Source organism: Nelusetta ayraudi, unplaced genomic scaffold (genome assembly GCF_046127955.1).
Source record: "Nelusetta ayraudi isolate G7.1 ecotype Tasmania unplaced genomic scaffold, CSIRO-AGI_Nayr_v1 ptg000109l, whole genome shotgun sequence".
Taxonomy (NCBI): Eukaryota; Metazoa; Chordata; class Actinopteri; order Tetraodontiformes; family Monacanthidae; genus Nelusetta; species Nelusetta ayraudi.
The window spans coordinates 297,185-309,063 of NW_027466159.1; the positions used below are offsets into that span (position 1 = coordinate 297,185).

The 11,879-nt window shown below is 44.7% G+C and overlaps 4 protein-coding genes and 1 long non-coding RNA gene across 5 annotated transcripts; 1 reads left to right on the top strand and 4 right to left on the bottom strand.

Annotated features, from left to right (window-relative positions):
* Positions 1-150: 150 nt before the first annotated feature.
* LOC142903362 (histone H2A) lies at positions 151-823 on the bottom strand. The gene has a single exon (XM_076048934.1). It carries the CDS (start codon positions 679-681, stop codon positions 295-297), a length of 387 nt encoding a protein of 128 aa, XP_075905049.1. The 5' UTR covers positions 682-823; the 3' UTR covers positions 151-294.
* A 205-nt stretch (positions 824-1,028) lies between these two features.
* LOC142903361 (histone H3) lies at positions 1,029-1,626 on the top strand. Its single transcript, XM_076048932.1, has one exon. It carries the CDS (start codon positions 1,046-1,048, stop codon positions 1,454-1,456), a length of 411 nt encoding a protein of 136 aa, XP_075905047.1. The 5' UTR covers positions 1,029-1,045; the 3' UTR covers positions 1,457-1,626.
* A 720-nt stretch (positions 1,627-2,346) lies between these two features.
* Positions 2,347-3,258, bottom strand: LOC142903329 (histone H4). The gene has a single exon (XM_076048894.1). It carries the CDS (start codon positions 2,816-2,818, stop codon positions 2,507-2,509), a length of 312 nt encoding a protein of 103 aa, XP_075905009.1. The 5' UTR covers positions 2,819-3,258; the 3' UTR covers positions 2,347-2,506.
* Positions 3,259-4,758: 1,500 nt separating this feature from the next.
* LOC142903248 (histone H2B-like) lies at positions 4,759-5,201 on the bottom strand. The gene has a single exon (XM_076048786.1). It carries the CDS (start codon positions 5,176-5,178, stop codon positions 4,804-4,806), a length of 375 nt encoding a protein of 124 aa, XP_075904901.1. The 5' UTR covers positions 5,179-5,201; the 3' UTR covers positions 4,759-4,803.
* A 2,717-nt stretch (positions 5,202-7,918) lies between these two features.
* Positions 7,919-8,760, bottom strand: LOC142903349 (uncharacterized). The gene is made up of 3 exons (XR_012929226.1): positions 8,555-8,760; positions 8,220-8,446; positions 7,919-8,086 (listed from the first exon to the last, which is right to left on the bottom strand). It is a non-coding gene; the product is annotated as an uncharacterized LOC142903349 (long non-coding RNA).
* Positions 8,761-11,879: the final 3,119 nt, after the last annotated feature.

The following is an 11,879-nucleotide window of genomic DNA, read 5'->3' on the forward strand; positions in this document are numbered from 1 at the left end:
ATACACACATACATGATGTCCGGACAAAACTTTGCAAGACTTTGCATATTATAATAGTATAATAGTAATATGATAGATTTACAAGGCGTTGCCATAGCTGCGTTGTGAGAGGAGCCCAGTTATGACGAAGTTTGAGAGCCAGCAAAAGTAATGTTGACAGGAGAAGAGAATTGTGACCGTAAAAGTAATTTTGAGGAGGGTTGCAACGTGATGAAAGGAGCTCTGTACAGAAGGAGTGTGTGGCTCTTAGAAGAACCGTTTTGTAGTTGGTGGTCGAGTAGCAGATGGAGGCATTTACTTGGCCTTGGCGGGCTTCTCGGTCTTCTTGGGCAGGAGAACGGCCTGGATGTTGGGCAGCACACCGCCCTGAGCGATGGTGACGCCGCCCAGCAGCTTGTTGAGCTCCTCGTCGTTGCGCACCGCCAGCTGCAGGTGACGCGGGATGATGCGAGTCTTCTTGTTGTCGCGGGCAGCGTTGCCGGCCAACTCGAGGATCTCAGCGGTCAGGTACTCGAGCACGGCGGCCAGGTAGACCGGGGCACCGGCGCCCACTCGCTGGGCGTAGTTGCCTTTGCGCAGCAGCCTGTGGACTCTGCCCACCGGGAACTGCAGCCCGGCTCTGGAGGAGCGGGTCTTGGCCTTTGCTCTGGCCTTGCCGCCGGTTTTGCCTCTTCCACTCATGATAGCTAAACTTTCTCGGGAGATCGCAGAGAAAATGTGACGAGCTGACGGGCAAAGTCTAGTTATATGTCAGAGCAGCAGGGGCGCCTCGTGCCTGACCAATCAGGAGAAGCCTGCCGGACGCGGGCCGTTTTCGAATTTTGCTGGACTGCCACGCTCACCTCTCCGCCAATAGGAGGCAGAGCGTCGGACCGTTTGTCGCCCGCCCCGCGGCGGAGGCGAGGCGGTGCAAGGTGGCCGATCCAATCAGCAGCCGGGAAGCTACCGCTACGTCACAGCGCTGCAGCCGTTCGGAGCGTTTAAGAGGAGCGATCCTGTCGTCATGGGCTCACTTTGATTCTGAAGAAAGTTTCGCGCTGAAACAATGGCAAGAACCAAGCAGACCGCCCGTAAGTCCACCGGAGGCAAAGCTCCCAGGAAGCAGCTGGCCACCAAGGCTGCCCGCAAGAGCGCCCCGGCCACCGGCGGAGTGAAGAAGCCTCACCGTTACAGGCCCGGTACCGTGGCTCTCAGGGAGATCCGTCGCTACCAGAAGTCCACCGAGCTGCTCATCCGCAAGCTGCCCTTCCAGCGCCTCGTCAGAGAGATCGCGCAGGATTTCAAGACCGATCTGCGCTTCCAGAGCTCGGCCGTCATGGCTCTGCAGGAGGCCAGCGAGGCTTACCTCGTGGGGCTCTTCGAGGACACCAACCTGTGCGCCATCCACGCCAAGAGGGTCACCATCATGCCCAAAGACATCCAGCTGGCTCGCCGCATCCGCGGAGAGAGGGCTTAGAGTGTCTCCTGCCTAGTCAACATAACGGCTCTTTTAAGAGCCACTCAACACTTTACAAAAGACAAATTCCTTCTTGATTATTGTGGGAAAAGAATAATTGGGATATTAACGATAATGATTGTAATATGTGTGATGGACGACGCCGTGTCTGGTGATCAACTTGCCACTTTTATTCTCCGGTCTCCACAACAACACAGTAACACCACCACAAAGCTACAACACCGCCACAAAGCTGCAGTGCCATCTAGCCAACATTTCTAGTATTGCAGCTCTTATATTAAACGCATTACAGTGACGCTAATTGGAATAGTCATGACATTGGGACAAGTTTGCTGGGTTGATATTAAACAGTTGCATGGAGGAGCATGGCTTGAATGTCCTTGAAGGGCCAGGTCAGAGCAACCACGAGGATCTGCGTAGGATAGTTTGCACTGTGAAGGTGTGTAGACGGCGTTGCATTTCAGCAGCAAATGCCACCCGTTTCCATCAGAAAGATTCAACTACTCTTGCAGTACAGTGTTCATTTCTGTTTATACATTAGTTTAACACACACTCTTGAGTCACTGTAATTTCTTTTAGTTGAACACTGGCTGGCTAAAATGAGCTGTGGCCTAGACAGGCAGTTGTATTTGAAGCCGGTCCTTGTCAATCTTTGCTTTTCATTGTAACCCACACTCATTTCACAAGCACATTAAAAATTGCCATTGTACATGTGTCGGCGGCAGGTTTGCTGAAATCCAGGCTGGTTAGGAAAAGATTGTGGAGCAGAAAATGCTCTGACTTGGTTTTGTGGATAATAAAGTAACTACAAGAATGTAATGACAAATTACACCAGACAGCACTGTCTACCTTTTACATTGTGTTAGGATGACACATGGTGATTGTTTCAGAGTGCTAGCACTGCTATTTGACTTGGTGAATTGGGTTTGATGAATTAGGGCCAAGCCAATCGTTCCCAGCTTGACTTGGAGTCAGGACGACAGCTCTTTTAATGAAGATTTTGGCGGCTCTTAGAAGAGCCTTTGGTTTTTAGATGTGAGAAGAAGGAGTTTAACCGCCGAAGCCGTAGAGAGTGCGACCCTGCCTCTTGAGGGCATACACCACATCCATGGCGGTCACGGTCTTCCTCTTGGCGTGCTCGGTGTAGGTGACGGCGTCGCGGATGACGTTCTCCAGGAAGACCTTGAGCACACCGCGAGTCTCCTCATAGATGAGACCGGAGATTCGCTTGACTCCACCGCGGCGAGCCAGACGGCGGATGGCGGGCTTGGTGATTCCCTGGATGTTATCACGGAGAACCTTGCGGTGACGCTTGGCGCCACCTTTTCCAAGTCCCTTTCCTCCTTTGCCTCTACCACTCATGATTGCTGTTGCGATCGCACAAAGCAAGTGATTCGTCGCTGCCCATGTGCCGTTATATAAGGCCAGTGTACGGACGTGGATGGAAGCAACAACCAAAGAGCTGCCCTCCCGGGGCTCTCCGTGGAGGCGCTGTTTAGCCCCATGTTGTCGTGGCGTTGTACGCCACCTACCGGGTAGCAACGAGAAATGCGCGCGTTTGTGTGTGGGTGTTTGTCAAACGTGAGGACACAAGTGAGAAACGAGATTGTCGTATGTGTTGATCCGTAGACAGGTGAGCAACTCGAGGGCTGCAGGACGCTCTGTGATTGGTTGCAGGGGCGTCCAAAAAGCAGCTGAGCCGCTGTCTCTGTCCAGGGTGCTGGAGCTGCGCTGATGCCAACCACAAGACAGCTGAACGCGTTGCCTCATTTAGCTCTGCCCTACATCGAAAATGAGGAACAAAGCACCATAAGGATCGAGCGCTTTGGAGCCCTCTAATGGTCCTCTTGTATATCCCAAGCACTGTGTCGTGGCTGGCGATTAACAGCATGATGTCCGATTAGTCGCAGTGGTATCTGAGCAAGTAGTCAAGGGAATGAGGAAAGAAATGAGTGAGTCACACTGTGATGGTTTTGGTCACCTTTTCACAAGGATGTCGTTTATAGCACAAAGCAGACAACGCTGAAGTTGGCCCCACATCGCCGCAGTGCTTCTTAGGTTTCGATTCCTTTCGACTCCAAAGTTGACAACGTTGCCATTGACATCACTGTATTTTTCATTCTAATGTATCCTTTCTATTCTTCTCAGACAGGTGATGGTCATCCAGTGATTAAGTCTGCCAGATCCATGATTGGTCATCCTGCACACCGATCGCATTATATATTGTCAAAGCACGGTTACTTTTTCCATGCTTGATAAAGGTCCCATGGACCAAAATGTTTGCACATTAAATTGGTGAAGTGCAACACGGTGTGCGGAAGTCTCTCTTATTATTTGGAGATCCAAGGTCAGCAACCTCCTCCTACGTACCTGTGTGGACGGGTGTGCTGAGCTTTTCTACCAGATTCCACAGTAGAAATGGACATGTGAGGTATCATTGTAAATTTCATTGGAAAACATATCAATGTCCCCTTTCTGAAGCGAATCCGTTAATTATAAATATCATTGTCTTATTTTAATCCTAAAATCTTTTTTTTTTTTTTTTTTTGGCATGATGCAGGTTTTTTTGTAATGATAAGAGATTTTGCACATACAGCTCAGGCAATATTTCTACGAGCACCCTCAAAACAAGCCCAAAATACTCAAAAGGCTGAAATTGCAGCATTATGTCTTAGTTCACACTTTTCTTGGCCATGGCAAAGTCAATAAAGTCAAGTAAATGCTTTATTTTGATTGAAAGCGGAATTGTGTTGCCAACATGTGAATGAAAAATATCAGAATGTCAGTGGCAAAGTTGTCAACTTTGGAGTCCCTCCAAAAGGCCAAAAATGATTTCCCGTGAAATATGTGCACCGATTGTGATAGTAGAGCTCCACCTCATAGACATGAGTCGCTGAATTTTATATGATGAACAGTGTTGGGATTTTAAATGTAAGCACAGCCATCTAGCGGTCAAATTGCGGGATATTTTTAAGGTGGAATCGAAACCTAAGTACCGCGGCGAATATGGCACCAACTTCAGCGTCGTACGAAGGAGCAGAGTTGAATCGAATCAACATTTGTGACGGCCTTGTGCCAGGTAGGTCATATGTGGTTTAGAAGAAAAACATGAGTTGATCACAAGTCCATGGTATTCATGGACATTGAATATTTAGATAAACGGCTCCTGACCTACGTATGCTTAATTTATTGTTGCATGGTGAGGAGATGGGAGGGGGCCGGGGGGGTGGGTAACAAGCAACTTAACATGTATTGACAATGTTTTGATTCAAGAGCAGGAACGTCACTCTGGAGAAGCTGTGGGTGGCTCTTAAAAGAGCCTTTGGGTTGTGGAGACAACAGCCTGTTTACTTGGAGCTGGTGTACTTGGTGACGGCCTTGGTGCCCTCAGACACGGCATGCTTGGCCAGCTCTCCGGGCAGCAGCAGGCGGACGGCGGTCTGGATCTCCCTGGAGGTGATGGTGGACTTCTTGTTGTAGTGAGCCAGACGAGACGCTTCGCCGCCGATGCGCTCGAAGATGTCGTTGACGAACGAGTTCATGATGCTCATCGCCTTGGAAGAGATGCCGGTGTCGGGGTGCACCTGCTTGAGCACCTTGTACACGTAGATGGCGTAGCTCTCCTTTCTGCGCGCTCTCCTCTTCTTGCCGCCTTTGCCGGCGGTCTTGGTCACGGCTTTCTTGGAGCCCTTCTTGGGCGCGGACTTTGCTTGCTCAGGCATCGTGATGCGATAATGCAGTGACCAGTGGACTGAGGGAGACTTATATTTATACAGGCAGTATGCAAAGTAGACTGTGTGGTCGCCCTCTTCTGATTGGCTGGCGTGACACAGACCGAGAATCAAAGGGTCTCGCTAGTCTCCTCCCCTCGGCCCCTTCGTTTCAATCGTGCCATACCACTGTGAAACGACTGTGCGTTGGAATTACGAATGAATATGTATTTAAACAATACCGCTAATGCACCAAACCCGTTGTCAAATATTCAAAAACGGGTTGGCTGGACTTTTGACCCGGGAGCTTTTGGCGGGTTTAGGTATAGTATCATAGTTAGTTGAGGCAGTTTGCCTCAATCCATGCCTCCTTTGTCGAATGTGTGATTTTAAATCACTGAATGTAATTATAAACGAGTTTGTTTTTTTTTGTAGTTGGCGCTTCCACAGATAAAAGAGCAGATAGATGACCACAGCTCTCTTTATGGAAGCTTTGGGCAGCTCTTTGAAGAGCCTTTGGTAACACACACAAATTTCAGGCCACATCTTCACAAACGAACCTTTCACAGCTCATTTGTTCAGTTATAAACATAACTGCACAAATCAGTTATACGACCTTGTTGCTGTGAGGCGACACCACTGTGTCGCTCAGGAATTTTATTTATTTATTCTTTTTAAATTATACATCCTGCTGATTACTTATAAAGCAGATTTGCAAATATATTCAGCACATCTTTATAAATAAAATGCATACTCACACTTTTATTTATATTTTTATGGACGGTATGCTAAGCTTTTATCAATATATATAATCATAAATTAAGCACTGTATCTTTTTTTTTTTAAAAAAGTTGTGCATTCAGATAAAACTAATGTAAACAAATGGATTTAAAGTAAATAAAATTATTATTTAACAGCTCAGTTATGTAGCGATGATGACTGATGTTAAATCCAATCATCTTCAATCCTCTGTCATTGTTTTTTCCATACAGTACCACACTAACACCTTCCCCTCCAAGCCAAGCAGTTATCCGTGTCACAACCCGATGTGAGTACCTGCCCTATGTGAGTGGCGCATGCGCAGTAGATGTGGAAGCGAAAGGCGCATTCCCGGATGTTCAAGAGGTTTTTGACTGTTTCCCGTTGTCGAATTTATTTAAATTTAAAAGCTGGACAAAGTCGCGGGCCAACATTGATATTTATTTTCTAAAAATCCATCTCCAGATTTAACAGTGAACTTTTTTATATGGACACAAACATTTTTTGCTTCAACCTAAATATGGAACAAGCAAAGTTGAATACTAAAATTTAATTTCAAATAAAAAAAAACTCATCAAAACAAATGAAATTTAAATAAAAATTGTTTGCCTCTTTTTTTCTTGCAGCCATCTGATTTCAACAGGCACTTTTTTCCACAGGCTAATAATAGCATTTTGTTTAATTTCCAATAATCTACATTCACCCTCTGCCTGTCAGATCCAAAATGGAATTGAATTGATATAGTTTTGTGATCTGTCAGCATTGTAGGTTCTATTTGGATGACGTCTATCTTATTTCCTAGCTCAGCTGAAGTGAACCAAAAATCTATGTGGGATTGGAGGGATCTGTTCTTGTTGCGCCATGTCTATACTTTTTCAGTTTCCCTCAGTTGTCTGTGGCTTTGGGGACCATCTGTCCACACTGTGTTGAAATCTCCACCCCATAAACTCTCTGCTGAGGGAAACAATGTCAGCCATTGATCCACCCCTATTTAAAAAAAAAAAAAAATCTATTTAAAAAAATAATAATTATAATAACAAGCGATTGGTTGCTATAAACAGAATGATCCATCTGCCTTCTTGTATCATACTTTATAATTTTCTCACCAAATTTCCCCTGTAGGATGGCGACCCCTGCTGAGCAATTGCTGCCATGAGAAAAAATACATTCATTCATTCATTTTCCATACCCGCTTAGTCCCGAGCTCAGGGTCACGGGGGTCTGCTGGAGCCTATCCCAGCTGTCTTAGGGCGAAGGCAGGGGACACCCTGGACAAGTCGCCAGTTCATCGCAGGGCCACATAGAGACAAACAACCATTCACGCTCACATGCACACCTACAGACAATTTAGAGTGTTCAATTGACCTCACATGCATGTTTTTGGAGTGTGGGAGGAAGCCGGAGAACCCGGAGAGAACCAACGCAGACACAGGGAGAACATGCAAACTCCACACAGAAAGGTCCCAGGTCCGGGCCCCGGAATCGAACCCACGACCTTCTTGCTGTGAGGCTGCAGCGCTAACCACTGCGCCTAAAATATCCCACTCCTTCCACCCCTCTTGCCACCCATCACCAAGCTCCACCTATGATGGATAAAAAAGGACAGAAGCCCTGACCCTGAGCTGTCCCTCCAGGCTCTAGATTCAAGATTCAGATTCATAATGGTGACATTCTAGAAGACAACGTGACTTGTTTGAAGGTGCTAAGAGACGCACTGACATGTGAGCAGCCTGACTGAGAGGTCGGAAAGCGCAGCTGTGGCCAATCAATGGTTAGAGTGGAGATGCTTAGAGAAGCAGAGAGAAAACCAAAGGATGGAGAAGAAGAGTTCAGATCAAATCAGGAAGTGATGCAACATTTTGGTAAAGTTGGCTGCAAATCAATTTTCACTCACACGTCACTTTAATCAGTGTGGAGCCAGACCAATTGGAGCCCAGCTTGTTCTCAGCTTTACAGAAATATAATCCAGAGTCAGACGTCTGTATAGAGGTGAAAACAAGTTGATTTGTTCCTTCACGAAGATCACGGCCCCTGTCTTCTTCTCTGTACCAGGTGTAGTTTGCATCAGGGTTAGAATTGCTCCTACAGGTCAGAGTCAGTGAGCTACCCTCCTCCAGAACAGCAGAGGGAGCCACTGACACAGTGGGAGGCGTTGGAGAGTCTGGAGAAGGTGTGACAAGGTGTTTTTGTGTCCTGAAAATCAACTGAATGCTGATGACAGACCAGTCTGACCATTAGACTGTCAGTCTGTACAAACATTAGTGTGTGTCTGTGTTGTCGGCTTAGAAACTCACAAACTGGAGGAGAGCGATGGTTCTCATGTCCTGCCAAAGAACAAGAAACAGCCTCTCCAAGTGAAATCCAGCCTTATAAAAAGATGTTTGTGTCTCTTCCAGTCTGCGGCCATTCTTGAACCAGACGAATTTGGGGCGACTTGCTGGAGTGCAGTCACTGTGACACATGAGCTCAACCTCCTCACCAAACTGCCCTGTTGTTGTTGTTATCACCTCAATCTGCAGAGCTAAAGACAAGGATGGTAAATACACAATGCTGTAGACAAGGGAAACTAAAGTATTCAGTCACAAGTATGGTTGGGGATCAATACTGAAGGATCAATACTTTTTGGCACCTGTGACAGTCAGAGTGGTTCCAGGTAAATCACTCTCCCATGTAAACTTTGAGGTTTTGAACTTAAAGTAATACTCTGCAGAGTCATTCTTTCTCAGGTCAGTAATTCTCAGTCTGGAGCGTCCTTGTTCTGTTTCTAGGACCTGAACACGATCTTGAAGACCAGAACCAGAAGAACTAGTCCATTGCCGTTCACCACTGAACCAGAGTTTAGATGTGATGTTGAAATAGCTGCTGTAAGAAGAGGAAATGTCAACTGATGATCCTTCTGTGGCACAGACATTTCTGCAGTCGCATGTCACTTTGTTGCACAACACCTGAAATACAAAGCAGTGATTGGATGATTTTAAACGTGACCTATTTCAGACTCAACACAGTCAACAGTACATGTTAAAGTGGTTTAAAACTATGAACTGTGTTGCGTTTGTCACTGTTTAAAACGTACACACTGGAGGAGAGACAAACTTCTCTTGTCCCTCAACAGCACAGGAAAAACTGTCGAAAAAATGTAAGTAGCCCGAGTAGGCGGAAGATGTTTGTTGTGGAATTTTCTCTCCATTTCTGTACCAGATGTAGGAACGATATCCAGATGGCAAACAACTGCTGTGACATCTAAGTGTCATCCTACCTGTTGGATACTTCTTCATTTTCACCTGGAGGTCTGGACACATGAAATGGGAGCAGCAACATCATGTCAGTCAGAATGACAAGTTAAAATGATCTGAATCTTCCCAGTAAGCAAAAGAGAGGCAGCGTCACCTGTGACTGATAAAGTGACTCTGCGTGAACCAGTCGATTCCACATTTGGTGGTTTAGTTGTGACTTTGCACTTGTACTCAGTTGAGTCACTCTCTCTCAGGTCACTGATTTCCACAGTGTATCTTCTCCAATTATCATTAGAATAGTTCTTCACTCCACCTAGATACTGCAGATCTTCTTTCAAATCAACAGATCGAAATCCTACAACCCAGATCACTTCCTGTCCTTGAGGTTCAACATCACAATATAAGGACACTGTGGAGCCTTTGACAGCACAGATGTAAGTCTGGGAATAAGTTACTCGGAAATCATTCCCAGCATGCATCACTACAACAGAGAGAACACCAGAAAACACAGAGAGTTATACTCAACACGAGATCAGCAAAAAGGCCTGGTCTGACAGGAAGTCATATAGTATATTTAGATAGTGATGTGGTAAAAACCGCCTTAACTGATCTACTGAGGGAACGCAATGAGGGTTGCAAGTGTCACATGAGCAAAATAAGGCACAGAGTCCCATTAGTGCTTTTGGCTTGAATCTGTAGATACGGGTGTTTCTGGCAAAATCTTGCAAATAAATTATTCATCAGACGCACTGTGATTTACCAAAGCTGGAAGTGATTGCAGCCATTAATGTTGTGTTTTTACTTAGCACCTTTGAAAGGCAGGCATTGACTTCACGCAATTGGACTTGGTCTTGTGATCTTGCAAACATTTCGCATCTGAAAGGCTTCTTCAGTTCTGAAGAAGCCTTTCAGATGAAAGGCAAAACGTCTTCACGATCGCAAGAAAAAGTCCAGTTGCCCCCCCTTAATCCCTCTACTTTAAGATGACCTGGATGACCGAGTACCTGCACAGACCTCTTACTATCTTCGTAAAGTCAGGACGGGTTAGTTCAGAGGAACATCACAACGCTAATTCCTCTGTGTTCTAGATTAAGACATACCTTTCACAGACAGGAGGACAACAACCAATGCACACCTTGCTTCCAAACTCATGGCGTCTCCGTCAAAAACAGCAGGTCACCTTCATACATCAGGAAGGTTATGAGTCCAGTTTGATCTCTGGGACACTTTGGTGTCACGTAGACCATGAAACCAAGCCCCACCTATTTTCACTTTAAACACAAAGCATCTTTGAGTTTTTGAAAGTTGTAAAGAAGAAATTACTTAATTAGAATAACATATGATGACAAAAATAATTAAAGTGTGAATAAAGTGGATTCAAAATTGGTATTTAATGGAAAAATAACTCAAACAAATAAACATGGTCTGTTCTTTTTCTTGGCACACTGTTTAATTTCTTTGGCCTAACAAAGACCTTTCTCTCGAAATTGATATTTACCGAATCATTAGTTAATTTAAACCAGTTATTTTGAAAAATCAAAATATGTAATGTAAAAAACAATGAGTTTAGAGTGAAACCAGGTGTAGTATAAGTAGAGCTGCCATCAACATAATGTCTGTCATGTCCTGTCTGGTTTTTCTAAGGAGTAAGTCTGTTTTCACTCACCCTGTTCTTTTTGCTAGATTTCTTTCTTCTTGTTTTGTTTAAAAACAAAAAAAGACAAAAGAAGCACAAGTGAGCGATTTTATTTGAACTTTACATTTAACATTCAATGAAACATTGTATAGTGTACAGTGCATACACAATCATCTGTGAGTCGTCTTGTGCACTACAGTTATTCTGTAAATTTCCAACCATTCTGTGCAATACATTTTACATGTTTGTTTGTTTGTTTGTTTTTTAAAATATATTAGATGTCTTTTTATGTTGCCTTCATTTTGTAACCTTTATATTTGTTTATAGAGCCAATTGGTATTGTCTTGAGGGACTTTATCTCTGTCCTAATGACCCCTTTTTTTAACTATCTGCACTAAAAGAAAAAGGAGAAGCTCTTAAATCTCTGTAATATATCTAATGACAATAAAGGGTATTCAACTTTATTCAATTGTATTCTGTTGTATTCTATTACATCAGCAAAACATATCCATCTATGTCAGGGGTCTCAAACTCGCGGCCCGCTCAATTGTAGCCTAATGTGGTCTGCAATTATTTAGCGACACCCTTCTGTCGGCAATAACAGTCCCCGATAACCTGGAAAACTTTAGGGTGGCATCGTTATTTGGCTTTGCCTCACATGATGAATACTACATAGATTTCTATATATGTCATTTGTTTCCTTTTTTTTGTTTCTATTTTTACATTCACAACAACAACAGCATGGTGGCATTTTTGCTTCTTTTTCCTGTAACAACACGCCGGACAACACTCTGGGAGTAGTCGCCTTTTTGCGCTCACTGTCCCGGTACTTTCTACCATCTACAAATACCATGAGGTTCAATTTATCATAAAAGATATTAAAATCTGACGCAAAAGCAAAGGAAACTGCTACTGGGCTATTATCCACCGACCACTGTGCTGCTGTTACTGGAAAAAGAAGCGAAAATTATGCACATTGCTGAAATGACGTTCTCCGTGCGTCGGCTAAATACGACAGTGACACCAAGTGGAATGAAAACAAATTCCACAGCCCCAAACGTCTTTTTCAAAGCCTATAGTGAAGA